Source organism: Thermobia domestica, chromosome 5 (genome assembly GCF_964235325.1).
Source record: "Thermobia domestica chromosome 5, izTheDome1.hap1.1, whole genome shotgun sequence".
In the NCBI taxonomy this organism is placed as follows: Eukaryota; Metazoa; Arthropoda; class Insecta; order Zygentoma; family Lepismatidae; genus Thermobia; species Thermobia domestica.
This window is the reverse complement of record NC_137458.1, coordinates 124,655,530-124,669,055: the sequence shown is the minus strand read 5'-3', so window position 1 is coordinate 124,669,055 and position 13,526 is coordinate 124,655,530. Positions and strand designations below refer to the sequence as shown.

Genomic DNA, 13,526 nt, shown 5'->3' with positions numbered 1-13,526 from the left:
CTTAACTCGGTATCAGGAATCACCTCCCAAAAAAGTTGTCGGTGTTGTTTAGAAACACCCTATATATATATATATATATATATATATATATATATATATATATATATATATATATACACATACATACAGGGTGTTAATGAACTATACCAACAAACTGTAAGAGGTGATTCCTCACATCAAACTTGGAGAAAAAGTTCATATGGACCTATGGCGAAAAGTGAATAGTTTCAGCGCTAGGACTGTCCAAAATTGCAAAAAGGCCAAATTTCAAGAGGTCCTATTTCGAATTTAAGAGACTGTGGATGGTGGTCCTTATCAGCATAAAGGAAGTAAGGCATACGCAATCCAAAAATGCATATTTCATTAATGTTCAATTGGTATATAAATTATTCCCTGCAGGGTGAAATTCTCAGACATGCATCAACCGAATTTTTAGATATGCTTTGACTTTATGATTGGTCCGAAGTAGGCAAACCTTAAGCATTGATAGCAGTGAACACGGAATCCTTTGGCGCGATGTTAAAAATCGTCAGCAGCACGGTTTATCGTACTCGGGAAAACGCATAGTGCGATTTTTTTTTTTCCACGCTTATAAGCGAAGAAATTGTGAAATACGCCGTGACGAAATACATATCATCACACGTTATTCCGAACACAAACATGGAGTTGCCGGTTCCTAACACTTCCGCCTTCCCTCTGAAGCATTGAATGTCCATTGTTGTCAAGGTTTACCTCCTGCCTACTTTGGACCCTTCTTGAAATCAGGGTTTATCTGAAAACTCTATTGAAAACATATGTTTGAATTACATCCTGTAGGGAATACCCTCTACACCTATTAACAATTGATGAAATATGCTCTATGGATTGTGTATGCGTGGCTTCCTTAGCGCTGATAACAACCACCATCCACAGTTTCTGGAATTCGAAATAAGGCCTATTGAAATTTAGCTTTTTCGCGATTCTGGACAGCCCTAGCTCTGAAACTATGCACTTTTCACCATAGGTTCATATGAACTTTTTCTCTTATTTTGATGTGGGGAATCACCTCTTACAGTTTGTCGGTATAGTTCATTAACACCCTGTATATATATATATATATATATATATATATATATTTCTGTGAAATTTGAAAATGAAATGAAATGAAATCTTCGAGTTTTACGTCCCATGCTTATGCCGGTTAGGCTAAAGGAGACGGTGATGATGAGTAATGAATGAAATGGTGGAATGAAGAAAGTGGGAGGAAACGGCAGAACCCCGAGAAAACCCACGCACACGGTGTTTGTCCACCACAAAGTCCACTTGGCTCTGTGAAATTTGAATCAAGTTGATTATACTTAGAGGTGGCTCATGCGATTTGATGTTTATTATTGCATAGTCTGCCGCAGGGTACAATGCAAATTGTTCGTGTCTATCGCGTTATTATAATTATTCATTCCATCATGTATAAATTAATGATAAATAATAATATTAAATATCAACAAAAGTAATAAACAATAAATTAATAAACTTATAGATATGTAAATTTATAAATATAATGGTAAGTATTCTCTTCTATAGGGCGCTTATGTCTGTCTGCGTGTGCGCCTAAGGAGAACCCGCTGGAGCCGGACTCAACAACCCAATGACGCCACATTTTCAGCATTGATTGAGGAATTTTTCGACATTGTACAGCGGGGGACACTTCTAAATGGTACACCTTAGCCGTAAATCTCCATATGGCTGTACCATTTAGAAGTGTCCCCCGCTGTACATTCAAATGCCACAGATCTAGTGGATAATGAAGAAGACAAAATGTTCCTACAACTTCAGCAACAGAACGGACGTCCTAGCTGTATTGGGGGAGTCGACAAGGTGCTACTTCACAAAGAAAAAGTGAAGAAATAAGAAACACTAAAGAGGAGAAAGCAACTTTCCAAACTTGAAAAAATACGTTATTCGAGAAACCAATGTTGGCGAGCAGCAGCAGCGAAAAACAAGAGGAAGAGAGAACGGAAGCTCAAGGCTCCAGTAAACCAATTGATGTTCGACTTTGCAAGCGAGGTCGCAAAAGTGTTATATCATTCCAGCTAGCCGCAACGATAGACAAGAACAGATTCAGTGACAGATGTGCCATGATGATTATCTTCGAGGCTTTCAAGGCCTATGGACAAGATTCTCGAGAGCTAGCCATTACTAGACCAAAAGTCTGCCGTCATCGTTAATAATACAGCCAATCGGCTGCTACTCATATTAAAAAGTCATTCAAACCAAACACATTTTGGCAGTTCAGTGGGAAGGGAAGCTAATGAGTGATATTAGTGGAAGAGAGAATGCCCATTTTGGTATCGACCATGGGAGGGAAGAAATTGCTGGAAATTTCAACATTATCCCCTGGGAGTGAAAGGGCTAAAGCTCACGCTGTATACAGTAGTGTGAAAGAACGGGAACTGGAAAACTTGATCCGTGCAATGTGTTTGATAGTACCAGTTCTTACACTGGCCGTTCATCACAAGCGTGTATCATTTTTGAACAGCTACTAGGCCATAGTCATCTACACTTCAGACGTCGACACCACATCCTGGAATTTATATTGTCCTCTGACTGGAGTAGCTTAGAACTCATCTGTTCGTCAGACATTCTCATGTTCAAACGTTTCAAACAACAATAGCCCTCCATTGATCAGGGAAAGTATGAGGATATCTTCTCAGGCGATTTTGCAGCAGCAGAAATTCGTGACGTCCAGGATGAAGTAATTTCTTTCTGTGAACACAATTGCAGGATCATCAACCACGAGATGATTATTGTGAACTGCTCTTGTTAATGTAAATCTTCTTGGGAAGTTCACCATCTGGTCCATCAACCCAGATCAGGTTCCGAGCTCCTGGGCGAATGCATCAAGCAAGAAAAGACCTGGAAATGTCATTCTTCTACATGACAATGCCCGCCCTCACACGGCCAATGTGACCCCAATGGCAGAACTTTCTTTGTCTTTCTGCGATGAGCTTTTGTAAGTCAAAAGTTTTCTGCAGGAATTCTGCAAAAAGTTTCTGCAGAAGAAACGCTTGTGATTCTTAAAAATACGCTTTACGCGATGTAAAAAGCAGTACAAGCTATATTTATGCGAGTAGTCCATCCATTTAAGACATCCACACACAGCAGGCATGTTTTTATACTTTTTTGTTGGCTATTTTTTTCTTCTCTGGCAATTTTTCTGCACAGGAGCGGCAAATTTTCTGCGATCACATCGCAGATCGCGGCATGTTCTGCTATGGGGAATGTGACAACAAATCTGGCCGAAATGCGCTGGGAAGTTCTGCCCCATCCCCCTATAGTCCAGATTTAGCCCCTAGTGATTATCATTTGTTTGCCCTTTAAAGACCATCTGGGAGGGAAGAAATTCACGACAGATGAAGCACTATGGAACGATGTCCTCCAGTGGCTACGACAACAACCAAGTTCTTTCTACGCCAAAGGAATCAGGGAGCTGCCACAACGATGGCAACGGTGCCTCGACACGCACGGAGAATACGTTGAAAAGCTGACATAGTTTGATGCTTCTTGTGCTATCTGTTTTCTCTGAAGAAATTAAAGTCCCGGTCAACCTTGAACGACCCTTGTACTTACCAATTTAATGAAAATACCTGAAAAAGTGCAACTTAACGCATTAATATGGAGTTGAACCACCTTTCACCCTCAGAATACTTCTGATGCGATGTGTAATGAAATCATAGAGGTCGTGAATGGTAGCATATGGAATATTACACCATTCTGCGTGCAGTGCATCATTCAGTTCCATGTGAGAGAACAGACGTGAAAATCTGCGCCGGATTCGTCTCCAAAACAGACCACAGATATTCAATCATATTCAGGTTCTGGCATTAGGCGGGGCAGGGGAGGTGTTGAATTTCACCTTGATGCTTCTCAAACAACATCGCAATAGTTTCAGCTCTATGAATGGGCGCATTATCATCCTTGAACATGGCGTTCATTACCCGGAAACAACATCTGGACCTCAGGATGCACATGATCCCCTAAAATGGCAACATAATCACAGGGAGTCATGCGACCTATAAGCATCAACACAGGAACCAAGACACTGCGGTCCGCAGCATCACTGAGCTGACAAAGTTTCAAGGCTGGGCAGATATATTTTGGACCATATGCTTCTTTAGGAGTCAACAAAACATAAACATGACCAATGGTTTGAAATAAAGTAAACGATAGCTCATCCGACCATATCACATTTTTTCAGTCATCAGCGATCTATGTTGGATATTCGTGGCACAATTGGCGTCGTGCTAAAGTGTTATGATCTCTTAGAAGCAGTTTCTCCGTGCAACCTGATCCCGTATGTCTACAGATGCTTATAGACGGGACAAGTAGAAGGCCAGAACTGGCCGTCAACAACTTACCACCTACTTTTCTCGTCTATAGAAGTCCTTTCCACTGGACCGGTAAGTAGGTACTGGCGTACGAAAACTCAAAACATGTTTGATTTTACTGGCGCGCAATCGGCAAGTAGCGCGTCACGTGGTCAGTCACGTGACTACTGGCGACCAGAACTGTCTTGTCAAAACATTGCAATTGCGGCCAGTAGGTGGTTGTCGCCAGTAAATATTGATTATTTGTCGTAAAATCTTGTAATTAAACATGCCTGTGGATGCTCCTAAGAAGAAGAAAGTTATTGAGTGGGGGAGTGATGACATTTTTACCTTATTTGATATATTTCAAAACACGAGTGCATCCCTGCTACCAACCCACTTTTTCACCCACACCCTACTTGTACTCAAAATTGTTTGCAGTTTTTTGCAAATAATAACAACATACTCGTCAACAACGTCGTTGAAAGTTTCATTAGAGTCTGCATCAACGTCAGACATGACGTCAATACTTCATCGACTGACGATACACTAACTGGCCGCCAGTAAAAACATTTACTTGCGGCAAGTACTTACCCAATGTATAGACATACTTGCGGGAAAGTGAGGGAGTGGTCATACTTGCCGCCACTTCTGGCCCCCGCTACTTGCCCCGTCTATAAGCATCTTTAGCCATGTAACTCACGACGGACTGTGACTGTCGATAAAGACTGTAGAAGGTTCTGCTGCTTGAGTTCATCCGTTACTTACACCGTACTCTGTGTAACAATTCGCTTTCATGCTTATTCTTACAACTGTTCCTTTTCACCGATGTGGTCTCGCCATGAATTTTGTAGACTGTCGTCACCTTGGACACCATCTCTCGCGACACACAAACCATACTTACCACTTTCATCACGCTTGCACAACATAACCAAGCGTCAACAATATGCCTAAAAATCGGAAAGATTGCTCATTTTACATTAATACCGTCTGCTCCGGTCACTGCACATTGCAGTTCTACTGCTTCTCACGTAGTACAAAGTTTGTCCTAACGCACCACCATGAACATTCCGGCGCTACGGTCGCCTGACCGTTGTTAATCCAGATATCTGAAGTGTTTACACACTCGATTTAAGTAGTTATCTTAAAAAAATAATAATTTTAAATATACCATATGGTAATTACAGCACTAACACAAACTTCTAGCAAAAGAACATAGAACATAAAACAAACATTATATCGGTGTTTTGTAAATAAAGAACTTTACAGAAACTGCTTACCTTATGCTTAGAAATGCAGTACCAATTACTGCCACAACACGTTTCAGTAGTATGTCTTCACACTGATTTTTTATTAACTCCATCTGAATGATGTGCGCTAAAGCTGCTTGGTACGCTCCGTAAAGTCCTAAGAGAAAGAAAAGCTAGTGTCAGTATTCAAAGACAACTAGACTGAAACAAGGTACCTGGATTAAACACAATCAAATATTCAATCGTAAGAACAGACATACATTTAATAAGTTTTGGTTAAAAAATTTCGAACATTTTCGATAAGACCACTTGTCTTCCTAAGCGGCTTAGGAAATCCTATTGCAAACTTCCTACATCTGCTGATGGAATCAACATTAGTTTGCACTATGAATGGTATTACATACATGAAAAATCTAAGTTTACCATTTAGAGTTGTAAGTTGCAAAATTATCCACCCTGATTCCTTAAAATTCCATACCTTCGTGTACGGTCCGCGGCAAAAAAACTGCAACATGAGCATGTAAGTTTATTGTGAAACTACGCCTAACAGCCCATGGAATAAACATATTGCCTAAGTGGTACGAATCACGCAGGAGAAAGCACGGCGTCCTCCCCTGCACATTTATTTTGGAGCAAAAGACTTCGTCGTTTCACAATAAACCTACATGCTCATGTTGCAGTTTTTTGCTGCGGACTGTACATACGCACGAAAACACTATATATACTTCCAAATTTTTTTTGAAATTATGCGTAACATTTGCTCGTTGCTTGAAAATACGTTGTTTAAGAAATACCTGAAGAAATGAAAAAAATGAAGTATGTTAATGGTATTATTCTGTCAGGAGATATAAAGGAAGTTTGAAGCACGAATTTTTAACCTGCTGAGGATGATACAAAGCTATGTTGAAACGATATTTTTGGATTAAAACATATTAAAACGGGTATTTTTGAATTAGAATGTATTAACCCTTAAGTACTCGCGCGGGGTGTTCACAGACCGCCGCAGACCAGCAAACTTTGTGTTGCTAGCCAGAACTCCTGATGAAAATATATTTAAAAAATGTCTCAAAACGAGTGCAAAAAATCTAATTGCAGCAAATACTTTTTAAAAACATGTCTAGGGTTATGCTACTTTGTCTTATTAAAAAAAATGATTGTAAAAAACTAATACCAATTTGGGGGTCTACTGGACCCCCCTCGAGTACTAATGTCACAAAAAAGAGCACGAGTACTTACGGGTTTAAAGTCTATCCTAAATACTGAATGTCAATATGAATCAATATACTTGATTAATTGTGCAATGTAATATTAAAATGTAATCTCTAACGAAAATCTCACAAAGATTTTTTTTTTTTTTTTTTTAAGAAAAGGAAGTAATTGGCGCTTACCCTCAGATCTTACATGTACACTTCTGTGTATATATCGGAACTAAATATATGCTTCTTAGAATTAAAAGTCATGACAAAGTATAATGAAGATGCAGCAGATTCAAATTGTCTATCAAGCCTTGGAATAGGTGAATCAATTTGGCTATTGATTTGTGGTTGAAAAAGCAGTATAATTTTCTCATTGACTATCTTCTTCAGAAGATATGAAAATGATGAAAGTAATTTAGATGATATGTACAATCATGTCCAAAATTATTGTCGCATATCTATAACTGTCTTCTTGTAAGAATATAATTTGATAATGATTTTGCAGGCTACTTCTAATACTGATAGTACGTGTATAATTAGGAAATGTATATTTGTGGTAAATTTCATAGAAAAAAAATTATAAATACGAAAATTATAATGGGTAAAATAAAATGTTGCTAAACGGACAAGAAAATTTTATTTTCGTTTTATTGTTCTTATTTACTGCTCTTTTGATATGAAATTTGCCACATACATGTCTTTGCCGATTATACACATTATACACGAACATTATAAGAAATATCGGGCAAATTCGTTATCAAAATATATTCCTAGAATAACATATTTATAGACATGCGACAATAATTTTGGACATGAGTGTACATTGTCAAATGGTTACAGGATTAGAAACAGAAAATTATACTGTCTTTATTTACAGAATGATACCTATACAGAAGCCTGAAATAATGGAACATCTGTAGCTTGCAATACGTAAGATATAAGAAATCTCGTACAAAAAAATCTGTAACCTTATGTTTACTGAAATACAAAATATTCTAACATTTAACACATCTATAGCTATCCCAAAGTTGGGCTAATATAGTCTGTTTTGTTTCACACTACGGAAAACTTCTCTTTCTATATATATCATCTCTCATCACACTACATCCTCTTTTTGAAACAAATACAGAAAAATATCATATTCTGTTAAAAATATACATGAACATTTATTAAAGAATACTAACCTAACATATTTAGGTGTATCTTAAAATCACTCAGTGCTGACTTCAATTTCTTCTTCCATTTAGGTTCTTTTGCTTTTACCAAGTAAGCATTTGGTGGGCTTTCTGTGGGTCCTATATCCAAATCATCCTCTATGTGAAGACTGGATATAAATTCTAAGTTGTTATCAATTATACACTCTATTTGTTTCTTCAAAGGGTTAGTGTTTCCGTCTTCAGGGGTGAATTTTGCATATTTGATTATTGGATCTGCTGAAAAGCTGAAACAATCAACACACACATATGTAAATTTTCAATTCGGAAAATACGTAAATTTTACAGTTTAAAACTTTTTATGCCATAATTCAAATCATTACTAGCAAAGAACACAATGCCAGTCGACTGTTAAGGGTAAAGTAGTATTACAAAATAACAAGCACACAATTAAACTTAACTGAGTACTATAATTCGATCACTTCAATTATGATGAAGTTATACCTAGGTACAATATACACTGGAACACGAAAGATAAATTGATACACAATTCCCTTTAAAAAAGACATAAAGCTTGAAATTATAATAATCTAGAGAAATCTTTTAAGTGGATAAATGAATATTTGTTGTATATTTCCCAAATAGTGGAAGCAAGCTTCTCTTTCTACCAAATTATGTAACTTCATTTTCAGTTGACGATATTTCTCTTTTTCCATTGTAAATAGCATATTGTAATATGCTAATGATACTAACATATAATTAGTAGAGTAATTAGTAGTTTTTCCTTATAAACTTTCTTTCTGATAATTTCTGGTTTCCTTCTCTTGTTCAGTACACGCGCACCCAACTTATAGAAAAATAATGCACGCGATATTAATAAAGTAACATGTGCACTTATTTCCGTGTGCGTTTGCAAACAGATGCACATTTTAAATAACATATATATATTAACTCTTTCGAGTCTGAAACGACACATTACAAAAATTTGTATACATAAACAGAAGGGAAATTCCTTGCTTTTACCTAACCGAAATGTGACATAGGTAATTCGATCTTAGCATTTTTGTCCACATTGAGGATATCAGATTTAGCCATTCGGAAGAAAATATCCTTTACAACGCTTCATTTTGGGAATTTCTAGACATTCGCTCAGACTCAGCTGGAGGCCAGTTGCAGCTTTTTCTGTTTGAGAACCTGATATATATATATATATATATATATATATATATATATATATATATATATATATATATGACTGACTTTGCTAGTCCTGACCGAATTTGAAGAGAAGGACATTGAAGACCAAACAGAGTGGTTAAGGTACACAATATCTTTAAAACTTCAACCCTTATTCTTTGTTCTCTTCCTAATCTTCTCTCTGTCTCTCTCTCTCTCTCTCCCATATTAAAATTTTAACTATTTCGTTTCTTTACTTTCAATTTATCGTAGCCTATCCCTACACTTCTTTCTACTTTGAAGGTCGCTGCTTTTGGTTTCAATAAGTTTATATCTTTCATCTCGTGATTGTTGGCGCAACCTTATTGGGATCTGTCCATCTCATTAAATGTACAGTAAATATACATATATACCAAAACTACGAAAGGAAAACTCTTTCAAATTGTACATGACTAGAATTCACAGTTTAATGCTGCAAATTCAATTATAATATATACTCGATTTATTTATCCGTATTATTTGCCTGTTTATAATACATTTGAAATATATCTCTTGTAAGCACACAAAAAATTATGACAAAAAATTTAAATAAATATATAAACAAGCACAGACCTTTTACAAAGCACTACGTTGCACAATATACTAATTTACATATAATATGCTAATATCACAAATATACAAATTACAAAGTACAGTATACTAGTGAAAACACATTTAAGGAAGTCCCATATACACCGTTGTATTGAACGCACTTAAAGGGTATACTGATATTGTTTAAAGATCCCAACACACCCGCTACTGCAGGAGGTTTGTTCGGATGTCATGCTGCTAATACAGGGCTCAAAGTGGTCTGGTCTTTTCTAAATAGTAGAAAAGTGACCAAAAGCACACGAAAAAGTGACCAAAAGCACAAGAAAAAGTGACCAAAATCCCATCATGCCCCTTTTTTCCTTTGTCAATTTCTCCAGCACCTCTCTCTCTGTTTGTTGTTTTGTTTCATCTTTTCTTCTTTACTTCTTCTTTTTGAGCTTTCTCCTTTCTTAGGTTTTCTAAGTATGCTTTGTAGTTACGGTAAGCAGACTTAGCAGATGTAAGAAGCTTCTGAGCAAGTGGAACCTGTTCTGGCCAATTTCCGAATTTCTTCATCCCAGACATTATATTTAACTTAGCATTGAGAGTTCTCAAACTCATGAAATATTCAAATTCATCACCTACTCTTAAGAAGAACATACAAGAAACATAACACAAGACGAACATGATGAACCACACACACACAACGTTGAGCGGAGCGTTAACTATTACGAGTGAAAACTAAAAGACTATTATTATAGAAGAAAAAATAGATACAGAAGGGTTCTCAGTCCCACCTTGAGAGCTTAAGCATCCACCAACCATCCACTGTGCTTTAGAAAGAATAAAAGCTGAAGTGAGAATAAAGCTGACTGTTTCATATGTGGCAGCAAGTACTCAAGCTTTCAAAAGAGTAATGAGTAACAAGTTTCTGCCTTTCTCCACTTATTTTTATATTTTTCTTAGAAAACTGCCAATGCAATACATAAAATCACACGAAAAAGTCATTATACTTCCCAAAAAAGTAACTTTTAGTGACAAATTTGAAGAAATGTAACTTTTAGTGACCAATTTGAAAAAAAGTAACTTTTAGTTAAACAAAAAAAAAAAAACAAACAAAAAAAAAAAAAGGTGACTCGCTATGAACCCTGCTACTGGTTTGAAAATCGTCAGACCACACAAGAGTAGTAGTGTGCACAAATACGCTGTGTGTGGCTCACAGTGAGAGTGTGAAACGCTAGGACAACGAATTGTATAGTAAAGCTACGAGAGGTCGAGTGGTTGTTCCGCACAATGATACTTGCGTGGCTCGCGAGATCTCAGTTGTCCATCGGTGATGTAAGTGATGAAATAGATAGGAGTTTCCAACAGCAAACGCGTCCCGGTAATGCGCTACAAGAATCTAAAGAGAAAGATCGTTGGGCCGTACAACGACGAACGCCATTGTAATCAGAGCCACCGCGGTTTTCATGTGAGGGTACGAACGCTAAACACCTGACTGTTATAAGCACATCTACGTCCCATGTTCCTCTCGCAAGGTACCCCTCACACATGTTCATCGCCGAGAACGTTTTTGGTGGCATGGAAACAGACTACAGTGGCGAGGCGAATGAAAGCTGTTTTTGTCAACCTTATCTGGACATTTTGTGGGACTGAAGAAGAATGCGCATATTCACCCCCAGCGCAACCTAGTATGATCTGCCCGTATATGTCTTCCACCATGTCCTGCTAGGCAAGGAATGATTAACCTATCTGGAGGTCCGGAGCAAAAAAATGTGGCCCCTACTGACTTCACATAATACATTTCTGTGAAAGTACAGTACGAAAGTTAAGGGGATATATTTCATATTTTTGGTCATATTTTTCTTTTATGATTATGATTGTATCTTCACGATTCTTTCTAGATAGCCAGTTGAGATTTTGATAAGAGTAGAGGCCCCTGTCTACCTAGAGGTCTGAGGCTATAGCCCCCTAAGCCCTTCCCTTTATCCGGCCCTGCTGCTAGGTCTCTGGATCTAAATCCTATCGACGACCCGTATGACATGGTCTGACGGTGCCTGAAGGCCTGCCGTGCTCCGACAACGAGAGCCACTCAGCTACTGATTACCTTCCTCCGCTGGATCGTGTTCGAACAGTCGCGGGTGTGGCCGTTCGGTGTGATTACACGTGTTAAGGTGAATAGTGTATATTTTAGAATATTCTTTAGAAACAAGTTCACACGTCATGTTGAAATCACTATTGCCTCCCTTCAACTTCTTCTTGTGTACTAATTTTGGTCAGAATTCTCGGGAATTTCTACCGCGTGTTTTACATGCGTTTTCTCTAGTTAGTTACTAAATACCGTAACGAACAAAATGCAAACTTATTTTAACTAACTTTTCTTTAAAAAAAAAAAAATGCAATCTTTTATTGAAATTTCTGAAATAGTTGATACATAAGAACCTTCGTTGGAAATAGCTTATCAAATTTATGAAAACCGTATCGAAATAGGAGTAACAGTTTTCGATATAATATCGAACACACACATGCAGGTTAAAGAGAACATTTTTTTAAAGCCGGTAAATAAATTGATATATTTTTTTCCACACTTTACCAAAAATATAATTATCAAATAATATACATTATTGTGATAAGCTCTGCAACAGCACTTTCGAACTTTCGCCGACATTACAGAAAAAGATCTCCTCCAGTTATTTATCAGAGGGTAGCGTTCCCAAAACTGACGCAACGTTCCGTCTTTATACTGCCATACTGATGTGTTGTAGTAGAAAAGAGGTTGTTCTAGCGTCTCCTGGCAATAAATAAATGCGGTGACCGACTTCTTTTATAAAGTTAAGGCCTTCGGTACCCCATGAAGACAAAATGATATTTGTCGAGTAAATTGCTGTACTTCCTGCGTTTTTCTGTTTCCCGGCCCCTGCGCGACTGCATCCCAACGGTTCACATATAGAAGGAACGCCTGCTGAAATTAGTGCCCTCATGATAATGTCGTTGACGCTAAAGTGGCGTGAATGTCTGCTCGCACTATTGGCACAGGAGAGTCCATGAAGGCCCTTCTTGTTTACGACACTTCTACAGGCGGGACATCTGTGTTGCTTGCAAACATCTGCTTCCAAACGCAGTGCACTGGCAATTCGAAAACTGTCATTGGGAAGATGTAATCCTAAAGAAGGTGACGGGATAGCATGGAGACAAGCGCCTGCTTCAGAAGATGATGTAGCTAGGAGTCTGGCCTTGTCTTCTAGGTTATCGGATGACTGAAGTAGAGCTGAAAAATGATTTATCGTCCCAAAAAGGAGTGTAGTCCTCTCTTATCAAGATCTGGGGAATCTTATCGCACTATAGATGACCACTTAGCAATGATATCGTTGACATCCGAATCCGATACTAGGCTGATCTTGTTGGAGAATGGTCTCGATCAATGGCTTAGCGCCATAGAATGAAGACAGAAAGGATGAAATAGCCAAGTCCATGGCGCGGCAAATTGCCAAGACCTCCGTGGTTAATACGGAGGGACGCCTGCAACCAAGAGTTATTGTTGAGTGAACAATACAGGATAGATTCTAGACCGGTTTTCAAGGTGTTGTCATAGCATTCCAGTAGATCAGCGTCCCGCCAAGAAGGCGCACAGCGAAGAAAGTATAGCAGCCTTGGCATGGACAATGAGGCACGTAGTAGGTAAAAGGCAGAGTGAGCTGAAATCAAGGAAAGACGTGTAAAAAAGACTTCTAATTTAGAAATTTTGTCTTTTAATATTGTTCGTCTTGCCTCATTAGATAATGCTGCTCCTAATAAGCTGGCGTCATCTGTCAAAATTCTTTGAATTCCAGGCGCAGC

General features: G+C 38.0%; 1 protein-coding gene across 2 annotated transcripts in view; it reads right to left on the bottom strand.

Annotated features, from left to right (window-relative positions):
• Positions 1 to 13,526, bottom strand: part of LOC145686106 (endoribonuclease Dicer-like) — a 274,935-nt gene that overhangs the window by 130,430 nt on the left and 130,979 nt on the right. For both annotated transcript variants that reach the window (XM_081759056.1, XM_081759057.1), the window contains exons 7-8: positions 7,974 to 8,230; positions 5,624 to 5,750 (exon numbers count right to left, since the gene is read on the bottom strand). In XM_081759056.1, the coding sequence (XP_081615182.1) occupies positions 5,624 to 5,750; positions 7,974 to 8,230 (384 nt within the window). The remainder of the gene's footprint in view (positions 1 to 5,623; positions 5,751 to 7,973; positions 8,231 to 13,526) is intronic.